Source organism: Globicephala melas, chromosome 10, assembly GCF_963455315.2.
Source record: "Globicephala melas chromosome 10, mGloMel1.2, whole genome shotgun sequence".
NCBI classification, from domain to species: Eukaryota; Metazoa; Chordata; class Mammalia; order Artiodactyla; family Delphinidae; genus Globicephala; species Globicephala melas.
Window position 1 is genome coordinate 46430047 of NC_083323.1, and position 23433 is coordinate 46453479.

At 37.9% G+C, this 23433-nt stretch overlaps 1 protein-coding gene across 5 annotated transcripts in view; it reads right to left on the reverse strand.

The window, feature by feature from the left end:
• The window catches only part of CNOT2 (CCR4-NOT transcription complex subunit 2), a 110055-nt gene extending 92327 nt beyond the window's left edge, over positions 1 to 17728 (reverse strand). For 2 of the 5 annotated variants that reach the window (XM_060305619.2, XM_030866294.3), the window contains exon 1: positions 17350 to 17728. In XM_060305619.2, the coding sequence (XP_060161602.1) occupies positions 17350 to 17354 (5 nt within the window). In that variant the 5' untranslated portion in view covers positions 17355 to 17728. Of the gene's footprint in view, positions 1 to 16797; positions 16818 to 17349 lie in introns of those variants that run through there. The other 3 variants (XM_060305620.2, XM_060305624.2, XM_060305621.2) reach the window with 3 other exon arrangements.
• Positions 17729 to 23433: the final 5705 nt, after the last annotated feature.

Below are 23433 nucleotides of genomic sequence, written 5' to 3' on the forward strand. Positions count from 1 at the left end.
GAATAAACGGTAAGAGAACAGCACCTACTACAGAACGTAACTGAAAAAAACGTTAGTTTCCTGGTTGCTTACTCCCCACTAGCATATTACTCTGAAATAATTATCCACCAATAACGAAGAGTTGATATCACTGGTCTTTTTCCCCATTCTTTATAATTTACTAAGCCTTCCAAGCTGTTAAAAAAGTTTTATGACTTATTATTTTTATTAGAATTTTAATTAGCAGAAATTTTGTGACCTAAAGCAGCGGTCCCCAACCTTTCTGGCACCAGTGACCAGTTTGTGGAAGATAATTTTCCCACAGACCGGCGGGGAACGGGGGCGGGGGGCGCGGGGAGATGGTTTGGGCAGTAATGCGAGTGATGGGGATAGAGCGATGGGGAGCAGCAGATGAAGCTTCGCTCACTCACCTGTCGCTCACCTCCTGCTGTGTGGCCTGGTTCCTAACAGGCAGAGGACCAGTACTAGTCCGCAGCCCAGGGGTTGGGGACCCCAGACTAAAGTAAACTAATCAAGACCTTAATCACTTTCATTAGATGAAACTTTTAGTAAGCATAAACACGTGTTTCTTCAAACTACTAATGAATACTAATAAAAAATACAAAACTGCAGCTACATGGGTAGGCACAATTTTGTTAAGTAGGTAAAAAGGAGATGCTAGACACCACCACCCAATAAACACCATTGAATTACACTCCTATTTTTACAAGAGCCTAGTATGTTTGCTTTACATACAATGTTTATATACAACACCTTTAATACTTCAACAATATTCAAGTTACGTATAATTACCTCCAATTTAGGAAAAAGGAAACTAAGCTTCAGAAAGGTTAAGTAACTTGCCTGTATGTATAGGATGGTAGAACAAGGACAAGGTTTCATGTCAAGGTCATTTAGCTGTAAACCTTTAACATTTTTTACTATTAAATCACACCTTCACATAATCGATACATAAATTTAAGTCTAGCAACACACAATCTGGAAGAGGATTTAGCGTCCTCATGATAGAGGAAGAAATGCAGCAAAACTGTGGAGGGAGGGATACTCACTGTACCAAATACGCATTCATTCAACCAACATGTTTTTAGGCCCAGTTACAAGAGCACAACAAAAAACTATCCAAAAGAAATGAGTGATTGGTACACGAAACAACCCTGAGGAAGCAAAAATATTACGTTGAGCAAAAGATGTCAGGCACAAAAGAATGCATACTGTACAATTCCATTTGTTCAAACCTCTAAAAAGAATTCTAATCTACAGTGACAGAAAGCAAATCAGAGGTTTGCCTGTGGCTACAAATGAAGACTGCCTGGAATAAGAACTCTGGGTGTGATGGGAATGTTTCTATCTGGATTGTGGTGATGGTTACATGGTACATAAATTTGTCAAAACTCTCGTTAAAAAAACTTAAATGGCTGTCTTGTATTATACGTAAACTTACTTAACAAAGTTATTTAAAAATAAGAATGGTAAGGGCTTCCCCGGTGGCGCAGTGGTTGAGAGTCCGCCTGCCGATGCAGGGGACACGGGTTTATGCCCCAGTCCGGAAAGATCCACATGCTGTGGAGCAGCTGGGCCCGTGAGCCACGGCCGCTGAGCCTGTGCTCCGCAACGGGAGAGGCCACAACAGTGAGAGGCCCGTGTACCGCAAAAAAAAAAAAAAAAAAAAAAGAATGGTAAGAAAAAACCTTGAGAAAAAGAAAAAGAATGGCATTAGTTCCTATAGATACCAAATGAAAATGGGTCCTGCCCTGAGAAAGCAAAATCTTAATAGGAGATACATGTAAATATATTTTAAATCTTCCTAAAATATTTAAGTAACATATTAATGTGCTTTAAAAAAAATCTTAGTATAATAAACATTTGACAGAAATCAGTAATAGTAATACTAGCAGCATTAGCTTCCTTGTTCTTAACTGCCCTGTCCTCTTACTACAAGATTTAATTCAGCCAACTAAAGTTTCCTTACTAAGTTACAGTTTTTCCTGCAAGGAATTTAAATCATATATGAATCTTCAAATGTTACATATATATTTTTGTAATCTACTAACTGCATTACACTTGCTTCCCAATTTAAGAGCTAGTTCTATAGATATAAGAAATGCTTTTTAAGTAAACATAGAAGCCACAATTAGCATAATTCAGAGCCATAGATAAATATGGAACTTCTGGTATTCCAAAAGAAACAGTGCAGTGATTTTCAAAATACAGACTCCAACAGTGGGCCATGAAATCAAGTGAGTCAAAACTACCATGATATATAGAAACATATATATAAAACATCTGAATGCATCTGAATGCATCTAGTAAGGAAACTGTTTTCTGAGGGTTTTTTTTTTTTCTTTCAGTCACACACGTGTGCATCGACACTCAACCTGAATCCACACTATGGATCCTGGTTTAAGGGGGGAAAAAAAAGTGAATGCCTCCAGAAATATACTAGAGCAAGAAGAATAACAGTGTAAAGAAAAGTCATAAGCTTTGAAGTCAAAGACCTAAGTTTTTATCTTAGTTCTGCCACTCATTAGCTATATGAACTTGGAGAAGTTAATTATAGTCTGTCCTACAGAACCTTTATTTAATCAACTGTAAAATGAGAAGCATTCAACAAACTTTGCATAACAACTGTGAAGAGTATATGTAAGATCATTTTACATAAAGTAAAAGCCAAAGACCTTATGATGGCTTTACAAAATCTTTCCTAACTTACCTCTAGTCCCTACCTTTTCTTCACCCATCTACCATTCTCCTCCCTTCCCACCACACTCCAGCCACATAGACTTCCGGCAATTTTTCAATCATAATACATCAAATCATAAAACATCCTCTCCCAGGGCATTTGCTCTTGTTTTTGTCGCTTCCTGGAACCCCTTTCTCCTGAATATGCACGGGATTGGTCCCTCACCACAGGCTCACTCAATCACTTTCTAGGGGAGGACTTCCATGACCAATTTAAATCTGAATCCCATACATACATCATACTCCTTTGGTCTCTTTCTCTCCATACCCACACCACCATCTGCCAAACCATGTTTTATTTTTTATTTTGTACACTATAATTCCCTTAGAACAGTGCCTGACACATAACAGGAGTTAAACATTTGTCAAATGAATGAATAAATAACACACAAAGTATCTAATAAAGTACCTAAATCTTACTTTGCATACTCTCCACTAGCAAACCACTTAATCTTTTCAAATTTATCCATGGATATCAAATTGCCCTCCAGACAGCATAAGCTTAAGAAAACAGTAAAAATATAATCTGATTTTTGCATTAACATAACATCTTAGCTACATTTTTAGTGTTGCTACAGTATATTAGACAAAAATCTCCTTAAACTTTCACATTGTCACTTTAACTTGTTTAAACTACTTTGTCGTCAATTTTGGTACAGTACCACTATATGTTTGCTAACTTCATTTATTTGTGTAATATTAATTATTAGTTACTTTTTCCCACAGGAAATATTACTTACTTTTCCCCACAGGATGCCTAGGAAGGGACCACCAACAGGATTATAATTATTTTACTCTTATTCTTATTTTTATTCTTATTATTGCTGACAATAAAGAATATGAACAGAAAACAGGTAAAACACAAATTACACAATAAAAAGATTCACTCTTCAGAAAAACAAAACAATTCAACTTTTTTTAAATTATAAGCTTACACCTTCAAAATTTAGGACAATTTTTTTTTTACACAACCATACTATACTCAGTTTCACTGACAATAAAGTAAAAAAGATAATTCACACATAGCTGGTGAGAATGTAAACTGGCACAGCCTTGCTGTAAGGCAAGTAAATATTAAAAGCTTTGGAAAATAACTTTTCATACATTCAACAAATATTTGTCAGGCCCTATATGAGGCTTCAAATACACATTAGTAAATAAAACTGACTTGATCCCTTCTCATCCTCTAGTGGTGGAATGAGACAAACTGTTAAATAATGATTAATTGTAAGAGATGCTACAGGAGGAGGGGCCTACTTAAGAAAGAGCAGTTGAGGAAAGCCTCTAAGAGGTATCCTTTATGCTACAGGCCGAGCTAAACACTGTGCATATACTGTCATTCACTCCTAACAATCCCGAGATAAATATCATTATTATACCTATTTTACAGGAGAGGGCACTAAAGCTTGAAAAGTAATGCGACTAAGGACACAGCATTACATAATAAGCACTGAAAGTACCTCTAATACTTTAAAATAATAATTATACTTACAGAAGTGTTTTCTAAAGAAATAACCAAATATGTAAACAAAAATTCAGATACAAAACTATTCATCACAGTGCTACTTATATAAGTGGAGAATCAAAATAAAATTGAATGTTCAATAATAAGGAATCATTAGGTCAGTTATGCTCTGGCCATTAAGAATCATATTTTGGGTAAATACTAAATGACACTGGAAAATGCTTATGATGTAAATTTTAAAAAAACACAGAGATGATAAATCAATAAGTATAGCCCAATTTCCCTATTACAAAAATGAAAAGACTGGTTGTCTGTGGATGTTTTATCTCTTTTATTTTTTTAAATAAATTTATTTTATTTTTGGCTGTGTTGGGTCATCATTGCTGCGCGCGGGCTTTCTCTAGTTGCGGTGGGCGGGGGCTACTCTTCATTGCAGTGCATGGGCTTCTCATTTCAGTGGCTTCTCTTGTTGCGGAGCACAGGCACTAGGTGCGCGGGCTTCAGTATCTGTGGCTCGCGGGCTCTAGAGCACAGGCTCAGTAGCTGTGGCACAAGGGCTTAGTTGCTCCGGGGCATGTGGGATCTTCCTGGACCAGGGCTCGAACCCGTGTCCCCTGCATTGGCAGGCAGATTCTTAACCACTGTGCCAACAGGGAAATCCCTCCTCTTATTTTATACTTCTCTTAATTTTCCAAATTTTCCACATTCATTTTTGTTACTTTAATATCAGGGAGAAAAACCAAAAGAGACTGGAGTGCTTTTAAACATACACACACACACAAACAGTGGAAACAACAAATAATGTTTGCCCAGGTTAACAGTCTTCTAGTTTGCAGGACTGCAAGTCATTTTTATTTTCTTCTTTTCCTCATCTTTATTTTCCACTTTTTCTGTAATAAGTATATGCCATTATAACTACTTTTTTTAAACCACAGTCTCCTTCAGCACATAACCTCGCATTTGCTTCAGCCACTCAATAACAGTATTACTTCCTTGGTATGCTGCAATAATATATATCTGTATTCAAGAATCCAAAACTACAAAATAGGTATAGGTTATAAGAAAATCATTTCTGGGACTTCCCTGGTGGTGCAGTGGTTAAGAATCCGCCTGCCAATGCAGGGAACACGGGTTTGAGCCCTGGTCCAGGAAGATCCCACATGCCCTGGAGCGATTAAGCCCATGTGCTACAACTACTGAGCCCGCGAGCCACAACTACTGAAGCTCGTGCACTTAGAGCCCGTGCTCCACAAGAGAAGCCACGGCAATGACAAGCCTGTGCACCGCAACGAAGAGTAACCCCTACTCGCTGCAACTAGAGAAAGCCTGTGCACAGCAACAAAGACCCAATGCAGCAAAAAATAAATAAATAAATTTATATTAAAAAAAGAACATCATTTCTATTACAAGAGTCTTCCCTTTAAAAAATTCAAATCTCCATACATTAATTTGAATAATGTTAGAAATCAAAGGAACGTAACTGTTCTTTTTCTGTGCCAACTGATAAATCAGAAACACTATTTCTGAAATACTGTTAAAACTGACAGTCTAATTTTGCAAAAGCAAAAATACATATCTTTACCATGTCTTGGGATTTTGGCATGTACATTATTTGCCCAAGGCTGGCATATACAATAAAAATAAAATCTATTTAACCATGTAGTTCAGGTTGTAGACTATTCTGAAGAATGAATTCTCTAACGACTTCTACTTAATTGGAGCAAATTAAGTAAAAAGACTTTGGCTTTGTAAACTTTTCTAAAATGTGCTAACAAATCATCTTCTTCTTAGAATAATAAACACAGTGGACATAAATCAATATTTGATGCCTGAGCATACTGCTGTACCTGACAATCATTATTCATTATTACAACCATCAAAAATTATAAAGGGGCGTATCTTGTTCAGGATCTGAAGATACGGAGGAGTTTATTTTATAAGTTTTATAAGTTATATATGTAAGTTTTAGATAGGAGAGAGTTGTCTTTGCTCCATTTAAAATTATTTGCCTTAGATATATGAAAAATGGAGGAGCAACCTGAGAATTGGGGGTGGCAAGTTTCCAGTTTCTAGAGTTTTACTATATGTTTTTAGAAGGAAAACATATTTTACTTGAAAGCAACTTTTTAAAATAACAGTACGAGATTAATCACAATGAGCAGAACTCACAAGCACATACCATCACTAACTAGATTTTTAGAAGGGTGACATGAAAAGCAATGCCTTTCCCTTCAATACACAATCATTTTCCAAATTCATTACTCTGTGATTCACTTTCCTTACTTTGCTACTGCAGCTACTTAGTACTATTCTACTTTCCTTATATGGTATTTATTTTAGTGCTTCAAAAGGCTCAGACCCAAAAGATCTTTAAAATTATTCATACACATTAAATAATGCAAAGAATATACAACAGTTTCAAACTACTGCACTGACTTCTCAATGCTCTAATTATAAATTACAAATGAATTTTATTTGTAGGGAAAAAAGGCATGCATGATGTTCACAAAAATATGTCTGGCTAACAATAATAAGGAGAAAGAACACAGGTTACAGAAACAAGGAATAAACCAGAATATTCAAAATCTTTCACCCTTAATGAAGAGGGAATGAAGACAAGGTAGACCTCCTGTTATATACACTTACACAGAAAGTATCAGGACCTCATCATGCAAAAAAATGTGCAAGTATTAACTGCCTACCCTGAGACATAGCAGAATCATTTTTTCCCGCACTCTTCCACGCTCCCCACTCCAATACCCAAATATTTAATTAAATAAAAATGAAGGGCAAACCATATGAATGCAGCAGTACCACAAGGTAAATTGAATGAGTGAATGAATAAATGAACCACACAACTTAAGAAACTACTAGTTTCATTACAACCACTAATAATCAGGACCCATTACCGTAATTTCACATGCTTTACAGTTAGCCAAACATTTTTGCTTTCAATACCTCAGTTCTCATCAGCAACATTAGGAGGTATAAATGACTAAAAAGCTGAGGTTCTCCAATACTAATCTGCCCAGACACATAGCTAATAAATTCATGGAGCCCAGACTAGCACCCATCTTCTGAATCCAAGTGTGGTAGTCTTCCAAAATAATATATTATCCCTCCATTAAAGAAGAGCACACGCTCAAAGGTAAATAAGTGACCTTTCGCAACTTCCAAAAAGTAAATTATAGGTGCTATATTAAATATTTCCTCTGAACTTCCTCCAGAATTCTGAAATATTTACTCTGTATAAAGGAAAAGAGGAACCAACATTGCTAAGAACCTATTGTCAGGTGTTTTGCACTGTAATTGATCCTCTAAATAAGCCTAAGAGAAGATATTTTATTAATTTTAAGGAAATGGAAACTAAGGCATAGAGAAGTAACTTGCTATAGATAACCTAACTCAGGCTGTAAATGGTAGACACAGTCCGAGTCCTAAGTCAATGCTCTCCCATTAGATTTATCCCATTTAACAAAGGAATTATTAAATGCCTATTAGGTGCCATGCACCATGCCAAATGCTTCAGATAGAGCAATGCTAAAATGTATCTATGCTGGACTTCCCTGGTGGCGCAGTTGTTGAGAATCTGCCTGCTAATGCAGGGGACATGGGTTTGAGCCCTGGTCTGGGAGGATCTCACATGCCGCGGGGCAACTGGGCCCGTGAGCCACAACTGCTGAGCCTGCGCTCCGCAACAAGACAGGCCGCGATAGTAAGAGGCCCGCGCACCGCGATGAAGAGTGGCCCCCGCTTGCCACAGCTGGAAAAAGCCCTCGCACAGAAATGAAGACCCAACACAGCAAAAATAAATAAATTAATTAAACCACATTAGAGAATGGCTGAAAACACTTTAAAAAAAAAAAAAGCTCCTTCCTGAAATAAAAATGTTAAAAAAAAATGTATCTATGCTACCCAGAATATTACACATAATACTTAACACAACACCATCTAAACAAAATTCCTCGCAGGAAAAACATGTCTAGACTGTAAGAACAAAATTGCACTCTTCTTGTTTACATTTATAAATTTGATACAAAAAAAAGCATGGTGTACTCTATGAAACAAATTGTGGCTAATTCTCATTTGCCTCAGAAGCTCATATTTAAGTGGCAAGTCCCACTCTCCAAAAACAAAAGCAAAAAACAAACAAAAACACCCACAAGAGGCTTTATTCCTAATATCAACCTTATGAGGTAAACAGTTACCTATCCACATTTTTCGAGTGAGAAAACTGAAGTTTAGAGAGGATTAAGTTACACAGCTAATTAAAAGCATAATTGGTGATTCCAACTCAGGCTAGTTAGTACCAGAGACTTTAACAAAATCATGTAAAATTCCAGCAAAATATAACTCCCTTTAATAGGAAATAGTTATAACGAGCTCCATTTTATTCAGTCAAAAATGAACTAAACAATTAGGCAACTTGGGCAGCTCCAAGTCATCACGTATAATCATTAACGTTTGCTATGAAAAAGTGGTATATAATGCATACTATCAAAGTAGTAATTTGCTCAAACTGCATTCTTAGGGAATCAATTCTTTTTATTTAAAAACATTCATTTGGGCTCTTTTTTTTTCAATGTCAGAATAAATAATGCTAGCAACCTAAAATAAATGCACAGCTGTTATGTACAGTATTTTGAAGAACACACACACCTCAGCATTGTAAAATATGCACTGCTAGCAATATATTATAGGTATAAGCTCCTATGAATGATTATATTGCTAATTTAGATTTTTTTGGTATTACTCTAATTTACTGAAGTAATGTTAAATCTCATGCCTGCAAATAATGTCAAATAACAACATTCAAACTCTGCCTGCCCTAAAACTTACATAACAAATTCCATCCATTAATATAAAACTTTTCATTATGGACATTGGTTTATATGTATAACAAGTTCTCTGGAAGATAAACTACAGACTTTCAAAGTTCTTAATAATTAAAAATCCTGCCAATATGAATACAGAATAACTCTATAATTTCTCTAACAGAGAGAAAAAAAATCCTTCAAAAACTTTAGAAATACACTAAAGCATCAAGCTTGTAAATTTAATTATAAATCGTCTGTGGAATCTAAAATTTCCTCCTGAAGCACAAATCTGATTTTCACTTGCATTGTCAAAAAGAAATTGGTTAATTATTCCTCATCATGTAAAAAAAAGTCTCTCACACTATGGCAAATTCATTCCCTCAGTCAACTTCTCATGAGGTCGCAGAACTGCATCAAGAACGATAGATTACTGTGCCATTCTCTAAATCCAGCCTAGTCTTCCAGACTTTTTGTATTTGCAATGCTGATTGCGCATCCTCCCCTACCTAAGTGAACTCCAAATCACCCTTCAGAACCCAGTTCAAACATCACTGACCAGAAACCAACTCTTTAACTCCCTCAAACAAGGTTGTTCTACTCTAGCATGTACCCATAACATGCACCACAAAAAGTGAACTTCAAGTATTCACTGCATCTCTAACAGTGTATGGCACCTAGTAATATTTATTGAACTGTAAAAGGAAGTCTAAGTAAACATGAAAATCATTACTGATTAATTTCTTAGAAAAATCTATCTAAAATATTGCAAAAACAAAATCTTTTAGAGGTTTTGATAATTCTATGCAAACACAAAGGAAGTTTTAAGTTTACTCTCCTTTATAATTTCTACTAATACAGAGATACCCCCCCACACCTGATCCAGAAAACATCATGGCCTCTTAAATGAAAATTCTTCCTCCCTATAACCTATTACTGGGTCCATCACAACATTTTCAGCAGTTGAAAGACAAAGATTTACATCTTAATCATCTTTTTCTTTTTCCCTTTAGAGTTTACCCCTATTTATGCAGAAAGCACTAAGTAACTACTGATGAAATTCCTGTTTTCATCAAACATGAAAAACTTGACTCCATCTCAGGGTCTTCTATTCTTTCTGCCTGGAAACACATTGACCCAGATTTTTGCATGGCTTTCTCCTTTCTCAGTTTCTGCTCAAAAGCCACCTCCAGAGAGGTCTTGCCCTCATCATCTTCCTTAAATAGTCTCCTCCTTCCATCCCTAACCAATTACTGTACCCGTATCCCCCTTTTCTTCATCACAGTTGCCACCTTCTGAAATTGTTTACTTGTTTATTATCCGTCTCCCCCTCTAACACATTAGCTCCATGAAGGCGGAAACTTGTCTTGTTCACCATCATATATACCCAGCACTTACAGCAATGTCTAGAAGAAAATAAACACTCAAATTAAAGGATTTAGTTGAAAGTGTCTACTCAAAAACAAGCAAGTTCTATGAACTTTCCATCTGCAGAGAGAAGAAAAAGTCTTCACTTTCAAACTATGCTCTGAAACATCTTAATAGCAGTCAGAGGTCAAATTCCCTGAAGCACTGGACTATATATAATTGTTTTATACATACATATCTATTTTAGATACGTAACACAAAAGTGCATCATGTATCAAATTTAAAATTTGGAGACTGCTATCTCTTCCATCAGGTTAAATAGTTTTGCTACAGACCTCAAAGTTTGGCCTGACATGTCTATGAATATATGTACAATTTCTCTTAAGTGTGCATAGATTAGAAAGTTTCTATAGCTCTGAATTTTTTCTAATCTAAGGCCAGACATGCTCACTCACATAAAATTATAAAAACGACACCCCTAAAGCACTATTCCATGCACTATTAAATCAAGACAAAGTTAGCACATTACCTCAAAGTATAATTGTGCAATAAGTAAATGTGTAAAATGTAGTACCTGTAATATAATATTATTACTTACTCTCACTATAACACAGGATTATTACTAAATGTTTTGGTGTTTCTTGATGAATATGTTTATCATTTTAAAATATGTGAGCAGCTGTTGCATTCTCCCAGAAAGTCAAACTTGAAACACAAATTTCCTAATACTTCTCTTTCAAATTTCCATATTTAATTAAATGATCCTGAATCTTCAGAATGATCAATTAAAAACAAAAAACAAACCTTCTACTTACATCTACTTAATTTGATAAATCAGGATTTTCCCTATAGAGTAGCATTAAATTAAGTGAGAAAGACATTAGATGCTGAGTCCAATCCAAGGATAAAATGGCCTTCAAAATTCCCATTTACTAATTTTCATACTAATCAAAACAGTTTGATTGTTCTATCTTTATGTTAATGTTAAAACTTAACCTTATTTTAAAACTTAACATCAAAATGACAACCACAGGGCTTCTCTGGTGGCGCAGTGGTTGAGAGTCCGCCTGCCGATGTAGGGGACGCGGGTTTGGGAGAGGCTGTAACAGTGAGAGGTCCGCGTACCGCAAAAAAATAAAAATAAGCATCGTAATTTACAATGCAAAAAGTAACACAAAAACACATTCCTGCCAGATATGACACAAAACCAAATGTTCCTCTCGGAAACACATTGTATTACATAATCTGTCATTACATTTTGTCCAGATGCTGATACAAGATGGAGTAATGTTTCAACATCCAAATATATAAATGGAAAAATGGTACATCAATAAGTTTGAAAAAATCCAAGTGTACTCATTGTTACCTAAAGTGCCAGAACACAAAACTCCCTCTTGCTTATTTTATCATTCCTTGGCAAAGTAAATATGTACTGTGCGTGCATTCTCATCTACTTTCACATAAGGAGAGACCTTTCAATTCACTAAAAGCAGAGAAAAAACTGATGTTCCCAGTACTAGAACAAACTTTTTTTTAAAATAATATACTCTCTGTATCTTCAGTAGCTTTTAGTTATTAAAGTCAATGAAAAAAAAAGAAAAAAAAGTCAATGAAAAATACGTAGGCAAATGAGACATTTCTAAGATCTTAAGTCAAATGTTTAGCATCTTGGGACTTCCCTGGTGGCTCAGTGGTTAAGAATCCGCCTGCCAATGCAGTGAGCACGGGTTTGATCCCTGGTCCAGGAAGATCCCACATGCCACGGAGCAACTAAGCCCCTGTGCCACAGCTACTGAGCCTGCGCTCTACAGCCCGCGAGCCACAACTACTGAAGCCCACACACCTAGAGCCCATGCTCCACAACAAAGAGAAGCAAAGGCAAAGAGAACAAAGAGAAGCTGGAGCACTGCAACGAAGAGTAGCCCCCCCCCACCACCGCTGCAAATAGAGCAGCAAGACCCAACGCAGCCATAAATAAATTCATTAAAAAAACGTTAGCATCTCCACTAAATGCAATTCTGTAAGTCATTTACTGTTTTGATTTCTATAGTTCAAAAAAGGGACACAAAACTGGTGCACAATCTCTTATTCAAGCCCTTAAAGGCCACGTATTTCTCAGAATTGGAATTTGTCAGATTTTAGAAAGTTAAGATAGCATATATATTACATATGACCTAACACCTCCCAGGGTGGCCTAGACAGCACTTGCCATCAAATATACTAATATTTCTGCATCAAAACAGAAAATCAGGTTAACACAGATAGACCATGAGTAGGCTACCAATTTCAGTTGGAATTTGCCTTCACACTTGCTTTTTTAAAAAGTCAGTTTTTAGAGCTTTTGGAAATTTGGACAGCCAATAAAAATACATTAAATCACCTCATCCAGTTTTCATAAGGAGAATGGTATTCAAAACCTAGAGAACTCCTACTTTGTACTAGGCACTAGGTCAGGCACTGGGAGTAAAAACGTGGGGGCCAAGGAGGAGGACATAGAATCTAACGTCAAAAAGCCCAAATCTAATAGAAGCTCACGTTAAACAACTGTAAATGTATTATGGGGTAAACACAAAGTATCTCCTTCAACCAATGACCTTAGCCATACAAAATACAGCAAGAAATACAGACCTTAACACTGCCAGAAACACTTTGTTACGTACAACCTTCCCTCAGTCCTGTACTCACTCCACACACATTTTTCTAAGAAGCTGGTTATCTAGTTTCCCATAGGTAATTAAGAAGCAGAACTGTAAGAAACGATTCAAGGAAGTAAAGGAATGCAGGATGCCCTTCTTCCCATACCCTTTTCCAATCTGTTGTTTCCCACCCGTGGATTGGGAAACAACACGTGACTGCACTGTCAAATGACAATTTGGCACCAGTTCAGTTTATTGCATATTTATTGATAACCTACTATGTATTATGCACTTAGAAGGTACCAGAAATGTAAATATAAATGACAAAGCCCTACCTCTCAGGTGCTTACAATCCAGTGGAGGTTAAGGTGGATGGTGGGGATGGACAGTAAATTACAATACCATGTGATACATTCAATAATAGAAATTTGAAAAATAAAAGCAGTACAGCAGAAGGATTTGGGAAATCAGGAAAGGTTTCTTTAAGAAAGTGACATCAGAGTAGTTCTGAACGATAAGAAATTTGTCAAACAACAGAGAAGTGATACTAAAAATACCACCACCATCCCCTCCAAGCCCCACATAAAAACATATGCATGAAAGCAAAAAAAGGGAAAACTTTCAGGGTAAGTGGCAGATATGTCCAAAATATCTAGCTATATCTAAATAGACTTAGGTCCCTGGTGTAAACATATACAAAATATTAAAGTGTGTCCAGAAAAGGAAAATTGTTTTTTTCCTCTTAGGTAATTCATTTTGCATTTCATGATTATATAAGCTATGTGGCCTTACCAAAAAATAAACATTGTAAACCATTTTATTAATGCATAATGTAGCATATCCCCAAGTGATAATACCAAGAGATTATCATCTGTATTTCAGAGAACAAGATGTCAGAAAAAAATATTAGGAATTCTTTTTTCCAAGTCATTTCTAACAGTATAGACAAAGTAAATAAATAAACAAGCCATATCAGCATGACTTGTCATGAGAGGAGTTTTAAGAGTTTAAAAAAGGATGTCAAACAGAAAAACTAAAGCAACGAGAAAAAAAAATATATATATATATAGTATTTAAGTTGAAGAAGGAAAAGTTCAACGCACAAAACCAAGTTAAAAATTACAAAATAATTTTAAAACCTTAAAACCCTAGTGTTCATTCTATTTGTTTTCGAAGGTAGACGTTCTACAACAGACACCAATTTTAGTATAGATCTTTCCAAAAATACCTAGTAAAAGTCACAATGAAATTCAACTCCTCTAAGTATTATGGGTAGAAATCATCCATAGTAAAGAAGAACAATCACATGTATCATCAACCAGAATGATTCCTGTCACAGCACTAGATCCTTTGATATCAATATTGTGATACCAATATTGCATGTAATTCTATTCAAACATTACAGTGCAACTCAGATTAACTCTGCCTCTAAAACTGCCCTACCTGGTACCTTGGTTTCTTTTGCTTCTTTGTGCTACGAAATCCACTAGAAGTCTAGGTAACAAAATCTTATTTAGTAGTATCTTTTCTGAAGATTGTATCACTGTTTGCATAAATTGTCCTCAAATGCCTATTAAGCAAGCACATGGAAAGTTTGCCTTTAAATATGTAATCATCACAAATGAACTTCCTACAGTTAAAAATGTTGACAATTAAAAAATACTGTTTAACACTGCTTTTTAAAGAGCAAACAATAGTTACCTTATTTTTACCAATCTAATAATGTCTAGTCATTATTTCATATTTAGGTGTGAAGCATACCTTTTCTTTATTTTTCTGTATTATTAGAAAATCTTATGAAGCATATTTGTGAGTAAAAAGGGTAAAACTCTAACTTCCCACGGGTTGCAAAAAATTCTGTAAAGGTCTTTCAAAATACAAATACTTTTAATACCAGTATCTGCTGAAGAGATAAGAACCAAAACAACTGGGTTAGAAGCACTTCTAATGAAATCTACTCATAAATCTAAGTATTTACTTTTGAACAAAGAGAATTTTCAGATTATAACTAACTGTGAAGTACCTATGAAAAATCAAAAAGTAAATTAAATATTCAAGGTTATTAAGTAAAAACACAGGTAACTAGTTCTCTTGGGGAGGAATATCATTCTGAGGTTTATCTTCCAAGATCAAGTAGTACTTCGAAATGGAAGGGAATATAAATCACTCATGCATTTTGTCCTCATTTTTCTGCCATATAAATTTACTTTAAAACTAAAGTATTGTAGAAACTAAAAATCTTTAAAAGGTTGTATTTCTTGCTTGGTTAAATGTACAGGCAATTCTAATTCCCCAAGAGTATCAGATTAGGCTACAGATATCGCTATACAGTATACTTAGAATAAAAGGGTTCTGCCAACAAATGATGCTTACATTAATTAGAATGCCAAAAAATGTGAAAGTTTCTCAATTCCTATCTAAAATACAATACAAAGTAATCACAGAAGTCACTGCAACTCAAGCCCTCAGGAAAAAAAATGAGAGTAAAGAACCTTTTTAAAATTAAATGAGGATCTTACAAAGTCAAAAAAGAGGTGGAGAAGTTTTGTCTTTTTTTTTACACGCACTTTGTATTTTTCCTTTAGATTTAATATTACACGAGAACTACAAACTGAAGCGGAGTTCAACATACAAAGTTAACTAAAGATCTTGGTCCATTAAGAAGTATTTCAATGAAAAGAGATCTGAATGTACACATCAAACCACCTGAATGTAGCCATTTAGCCATTTCAGTCCACTGTGATTCTTAAGCAACCCTTTAAATCTCGGATAAAGTTATCTTCCAAAATTGCAAAAGAGATGTCTTCACTGGCGTTTGGGAAATAACTCGTCAAATATACCAAGTATTCCCAAACAACAACATAAACCCGGTATGTAAAGAGATATTTTCAAATTTCTAAGCCCCGCCCCCCTACTTTATTACTTCCACTTATGTTGTTTTAAGAGGCAAATAACGCTGTACTTATGATTCTAGAGGTCTAGAAATTCCTAAAATCAAGCATGACAGAAAATCTGTTCAACTTTGAACTCTAAATTCAAGCATGGCCTCCCTCGTGAACAGATTCTAACTAGGTACTTCCTACCATTTCGCCAAGAATCTAAGGGTTGATATCACTGTATTTAATTATTAGAAACCGTCCAGAAGATTAAGAAAGGAGTAGGATTCTTTGACCAAGAGTTTTGAAGCAAAATGTGTTGCATTCGGTCTTCTGGATGTTGAAAAGTGAAGGCATCTCTTAGGATTCGACCTTCCAAGAGGTTGGTACCCGTATGTAAGACTTTTGTAGTTGTAATATACCCACAGTGCCTGGAATAAACGCAAATTCTAAGACCTTGGAAATGTTCTCATAAAAGGAAAAAACTCGTATTCGCCAAGGCCCATAGTTACCAAGAGTTTGAGGCTGTCTCTCCTAGACGGACCACAGAGCCTAAACTAAGAACAAGGAGCGCCTCTTTCAACCCCAGTCACTTGTTCCGCGAAACTTTTAAGTTAGACCCAAGACAGCAAAAGGTGGAGAGGCCCCGGCGGAAGTAGAAACCTAGGGCTAGCAACTTCACAGACAGAGGCGCCTCGGGTTCCTCCGCCGCCCCAGGATTCTCCGGACTAAGTCTCTACCAGACCACGGAGGCTTCACCCTCCGGGTACGGAAGCAGAGGAAGCATCCCAGTTGTACTCTTTCTCTTCCACCACCCATAGCCTTCTGTACCCAAGGGCCTGGCAGCTCCTGAGGCCCGTTAGCCAGTCCAGTGTCCCCCACCATTTACGTGTACATACACAGAAACACACATAAGTTGCAGATGATGTGCGTGTATTGAGAGAATGTGAAGAGCCAGAGACCGCGGCAGCTGCCAGGAAGGCGGCAGCGCCGTCTAAAGCGGGCCCGGGGTCCTTGGCCACCGCCGCTGCCGCCTTCTCTTCTTCCCCAGGAAGCAGCGCGGCGGAGGCTCCTCCGCGCTGGAGGGAGCCCGGGGGAGAGAAGTCTGGGGGAAACCCCAGCGCCAGCTGAAGGGACCCGGCCTAGGATCCAGAACTGCCGCTGCAGCGACCCGACTACAGCGACGCTTTACGTCCCGTCCACCACCCTCCCCATACACACCCCCTCCCTCCCTCCACCGCCACCACCCCCCCCCCGCCCGCTCCGTTCTCCCTCTCTCGATTGGAGCCGAGACAAAAGCAACGGGAAGCGGCGGGCCGGGACGCTGCCCGCGGACCCCGGGCGCGACCGGCCCGGCCCCGAGGCATTCCCCCGCCTTGCGGGGGCCCCGAATCCGCCGCCCCCGTCGCGCGCCCCACTGCCAGACTTCCGAAAATTTGCCAAAAACTCACCGCATGAATTTTCTTGTCCCGCGGATCCAAGATGGCGACGTATCCACCGCGGAGGCTGCTGGGAGCAAGACCTTTACCCTCTGACCCCCGCCGTGACCCCCGTCGTTCCGACTTCCCTCGAGGCGGCGGCGGAAGGTGGGAGCGGCGATTGCCTACGGGACAGAGTTGGGGGTGGGTAGACCGCTTCCCGCGCGTTCGAGACGGGTTGGGGAGGAGCGCTTCACTCCCTCACCTTCCTCCCCGCGGCCTCCACCGTGTCTCTCACCGACTCGCGGGGAGGTTCGTAGCTTCTCCGCAGTCGTTACAGCGAGCAGGGCCTCTGCGGCCCCTACGGCTCCCCTGGGGCTGGGCTGCTTCGCAAGGACCACGGGCCCTAGGTCCGAGGAGGACTGCGGGCTCCAGGGGCGGGGAATGATGAGGTGGCGTCGGTCCGCCCTCCCTGGGGACGCGAAATGTGTTTGTGTTTGTGTTCTTGTTGGACACCCCGCCCCCCTCCACGTCCGCCTCGTCCCGGCCCCACCTCGCTCCAGCCACCTGAAACTGATCTGAGCACTATCCCCTTTTCTTCCCTCAGCCCCCGAAACCTCCGGTGCTTGTTCACGCACTTCCAGAGACTGGCAGCACATCACCATCACCTCTTGAAAAGTGAGTTCCTCTCAGCCAAAAACCCTTGTTATTTTCTACTCACCCCCCTTCCTTTTTTGTTGTTGTTTTTTAACTTGTCGGGAGGGAGCATATTGGGGAGCAGGTTTTTAAAATACTGTTGGGTGAGCTTTGCTGAGTTAGATTGATAGCACTTTTCTCGCTCCCACTCCCCAGTCCCCACGTAAGCTGGAGTGACTGCCTGCGCTGTCACCAAGACCGTTTGAAATTACGGTGGCTTTGGGGGAAACTTAAGGAGAGTGAAGTCTCTGCTTCCCAGAAAATAATTGTCAAAGTGAAATTTTATTTTCTTTGAAATAATAAATCTCTGTCTATTCCTTCGTGTATTGATCAACACTTCCCTTTTTACTTGACATTTTTGGACCTAAAAAGAGCCTCTGCATGCGTGTTTAGGAATTGTGTAGTTCATTGTTCATTCCTTTCTACTTGAGTAATAGAATTCACTACTGTAAAGTACAATTCATTTGGAGTAAGTAAAATTTCTACTTCCCTTGTTTTGTTTCTTTTATAAAATCATCCTTTCCTTCCAAAAATTTACTGTGATTCAATTTAAAATTTATCACTGAAGGGCAAGAGGCATCTGTCAGTCATAAATAGCAAGAAAAATAAGCATACTATAAAATAATAGGTGACTTTGTTGCGTTTACAGAATACAAAGTATTTTGATAAATTAGCTGATGTAGCCAGTAGAAAATGTTTTGCCTGGTTATTCATTTCATTAAACATTCTGCTTCATTGTGTTTTTTTACGTAAGGAAAATTCAAGGAGCAGCAACACTATGTTCTTCCTTCCCTTTTTCTTCCCCTTCCCCCAACAGTTCCTTCCTGCCTCTTCAGCTTTCTCTTCTACTATGTAAGATGGTGTGTTAAAATGTTGACTATACCTCTAAGTATATGTTATACATATAGGTATATTAATACATATATCTGTGTATTATTGAGCATTTTAATCTATTAATAACTTGAAAGTTTAACTATTAATATTTGGAATTGTAAGATGAAATGATAAAAGTGGGGTATGCGTCTATGTATATAGTAGCATCAAGTATTACCATTCTAATCTATTAGTTTGACTTATATAGAGCATAGGACTTTGTTAAAGCCAAAAGATGACCCTTATTTTTATCCCCATGTTTACTCAGAGCACAAATTTTTGGGGGGTGTTTGTTTGTTTGTTTTTAATGGTGCCTCGGGTCTCTCAACACCCAATTCTGTGAATTTTATTTTTTTATTTTTTGGCCACACCACATGGCATGTGGGATCTAGTTCCCTGACCAGGGATTGAACCTGTGCCCCTTGCATTGGGAGTGCGGAGTCTTAACTGCTGGACTGCCAGGGAAGTCCCACAAGTTTTAAATAGTATAAACTTTGGTAAAATTGGAGAAATCACTTCCAAAAGGAGACAGGTCTAATTTGAGGGTTTTGTTCCCTTGGGTATTTTACTGGAAAAGATAGAGCAGCAAACATTTTCATGGTAAATGTGTAGCATAGCAGTGTTGGGGGAAAAATACACTGATACTATTGTTTTCTTGAGAATGCTATTTGTTTAGGATAAATTTACTTTAAGCCTTGTTGAGAACAAGTTTAAAATAGTTCTATTAGTGGTGCCCAATCTTTCATAAGTTTGTGAAATTTGTTTAATACCTACCTTAGAGGTAGCTTCTAGGTATTAAATAAACCAACATTTCTTAGATTTATGGCTTTCTAATAAGCACTCTAAGTAGTACATTTTTAATATTGTCCTGTTGCATCTAAAAGTTCGTCTTTATTGCTAATATTGATAAAATTTGCCCATTTGGTAGGTTGTGAGTTTTTTCTTTAAACTATTCATTTTGATAGATTGTCTTACTTGAAAAAGTAAGTTTTGTGTGTTTTTGAAATGTAAGATGCATCTTATAGAAAAATTACCGATTTAGATTGAGAAAAAAATTCCTTATTAAGGGAAGAATGACTTCATACATAACTAGTTGTAGAAAAGGGAGGCCTCCCATTTTTTAAAAAGTATAGACAATCCTGAAAATCTTACCATTCCAAGGAATAAAAAAGAGGCATCTCAAAATTAGCATATGCTGAAACAGAATATTTGAATCCAAATTGTCTTCCTGTAGTCTTTCTGATTTCCGTAAACAGTACTGCCAACAGTTCACTCACTTGCTTAGGCAAAAAAGTAGGAATCTTCTGTGATTCCTCACACTCTCGGTTCAATTCATCAGCTCTTCCTTGTGTTTATTCTGCATTCAACCACTTCTCATCACCTCTGATGCTACCACCCTGTCCAAGCCATCATCATCACTTGCACAGCAATATCCATACTATCTCTGCTTCCACTTTTCCCTGCACCCCTTTTAAACCATTTTCTCCATACCAGCCAGGGTGATCATTTAAAAAACTTGATGAGGTTATGTTACTTGTTTAAAAGCCTGCAGTGGTTTCCTCGAAATCGAATAAAATCCAATTTCCTTACCATGACCTTTAAAACTACATAATCTGACTCCTGCCTTCCTCTCCAACCTCATCTTACTCTCACCCTTCTCATTGCCTCCTTTCTGTTTCTGTCACGTACCAAGCTTTTTCCAGTCTGTAGCAAACAACGACTGTTAGTTATCCCCTAAAATTTCTCCATTTTTTTCATAGTAATAGACATGGACATATGGCTGTCCAGAATAAAGACTGTATTTTCTAGCCTCCCTGTGGCCATGTGATAGTTCTGGCCAATGCGTTATAAGCAGATATGTGGCTTCTTTCCAGAACCATCCTTAAAAGATAGCTGGTGCACACTTTCAGTCCTTTGCTTCTTTTCTTCTTATATCCTGCACCCTGGAATATAGATGTGATGGCCTAGGACTCTAGCTGCCAATTTGGGTCATATGCAAGCTCCCCCATCCTAGGGGTGGCAAAACCTCAACCTGGTGAAAATATGCGTCCTTGACTTTTCTAGAGTACCATATCAGCCCCGCACTCCTTACATACAGATTTTGGTGTGAGGAAAATGTAAACTTCTGTCTTGCTAAAGCTACTATTTTTAGGGCATCTTATTCTCAATTGAACTTAACTGATACTCCATCTCAGGACCTTTGCTCTCCAATTTTTTTTTTCTGCCTGGGATGTGGTTTCTCTATGTCTGTATGGCTAATTCATTCTCATCCTTCAGTTCTTAATTCAGATATCATTTCTGACTAGCCTTCCCTGGCAACCATATCTAAAGTAGCTCCTTTTCCCATTTACTTTCTTTTACATGACCCTCTGTTTTCTGAATAGCATTTGTAATTGTATCATTATCTTCTTTATTGTTGATTGTTTCCCTACTAAAAATGAAAGTTCCGTGGGAGCAGAGACTACATCTGTTGTGTTCACTACTTTATCCCCACACATAGTATACATTAGATAAGTACTGTCGAATGAATGAGACAGTGAATAAATGAACCATTGAATGAATGAAGTAGATCCTTATCCAAGATTAGGTACACTTTTTAAAAATAAAAAGTCTTAAGTTTTCCTTCAACACATAATGTATAAAATCCAGGGTAGGAATCAGCTAGGAGAAATAGTGCTAAACTAACGGTATATGCCTAACTTCCAGGCCTTGATGATAAAGATGTATACCTTTTTCTGGTATATATAATAAGAAGGTTATTACAGGAAAAAAGCTTAATTGGTGAAGCAAACTGGCAAATCAGAAAGCACTGCAAAATAATACCTAGGGCAGAAACTCCCACTACGTAGAGGGAGTGATTATGTAACTTACTGGATCTCAGATTCTTCACCTAAAATATACGTAAGACTCTTAAACTTTGAATGGTAGTGTTATAAAGGTTTAATAGTAAGTCCATCTTATGAGTGACCTAACATGTTAAACATTAATTTGTTCTTCAGGTATTATTTTAACAGGTGATTATGTCTTGATAATACTGGCAAGGGTTCAAAGAAACAGGGCTTCTTATACTGCTCAGAGTATAAAATTGGCACATTTCTAGTATGCAGTTTGGCAATATGTATCAAAAGCCTTGAGCATATACATTTGACCCTGCAATTCCTCTTCTAGAAATGTATCATAGGAAGTAAGGATATGTGTAACAATTCAATTACAAGAGTGTTCGTTATTGCATTGTTTGTTAGGATTCTGGTAAATAAATCAAGCTACATCCATACAACAGAACAATATTCAGCCATTAAAAATGATATGGAAGAAGTTTTATTGACATATTAAGTGCAAACGGAAAGGTTTAAAATATAATTCCAATTTTGTGAAAAAGTTTGTGTCACAAAGGTCTAACAGGATATGTGCAAGTTATTAATTCAAAACTGCAGAGTAACTGTTGCAGGTATTTTTGTTTCATTAGTTCTATTTCATAGTTTTTTTTTAAATTTTCATAGAATAAATTTTTATTTATTTATTTATTTATTTTTGGCTGTGTTGGGTCTTTGTTTCTGTGCGAGGGCTTTCGCTAGTTGCGGCGAATGGGGGCCACTCTTCATTGCCGTGCGCGGACCTCTCACTGTCGCGGCCTCTCTTGTTGCAGAGCACAGGCTTCAGACGCACAGGCTCAGTAGTTGTGGCTCACGGGCCCAGTTGTTCCGCAGCATGTGGGATCTTCCCAGACCAGGGCTCGAACCTGTGTCCCCTGCATTGGCAGGCAGATTCTCAACCACTGAGCCACCAGGGAAGCCCAGAATAAATTTTTATACTGATTAAAATTCTACCTTTACTTTAAAGAAAAAAGTGGATAATTTGGGGAAATAGTATCATATACTCAGTTGCCAAGCCTGATGTCTTTTATCCTTTCTTCTTCCCATGCCCCACAACTAATTACCATTTCTTGTTTTACGTTCTAAATACTTCTAGGATCCTCCCATACGTCTCCATTCCTTCAACCATTCTCGTAATCATTCCCTCATAATCTCTCATCTGAACTTTGAAAGAGATTTTTTTTAAAAAACTGGTCTTTCTTCATGAAGTTTTATGTCTCTCCAGTCTTCAAGACTACCACCAGATTTTACAGTACACATTTTCGGAGACCCCCGCCCCCTCCACCCCCCACATAAAATCTTTATAATGATGCCTCATCCACTACAGGATAAAAGTGCAAACTCCTTTCGATGAGGTAGAAAGCCCTTCATGTTATAACACCTTCCTACGTTTGTAGCCTTAGGTACTTACTTGGGGTTCTAGCCTAATACTCGATGCTGCTTCATACTTCAAACCTTGCAGTTTTCTTCCCTCTGCTTTGAGTGACCTCCTCCTCCCCCGAAAATGTCTTAAACCAGCACAGTCTCCTATGCTGGTTTAAAAAATATGTCCACAAGGGAATTCCCTGTCGGTCCAGTAGTTAGGACTCCACACCCTCACTGCCGAGGGCATGGGTTCGATCCCTGGTAGGGGTACTAAGATCCCGCAAGCCATGCGGCACAGCCAAAAAAGAAA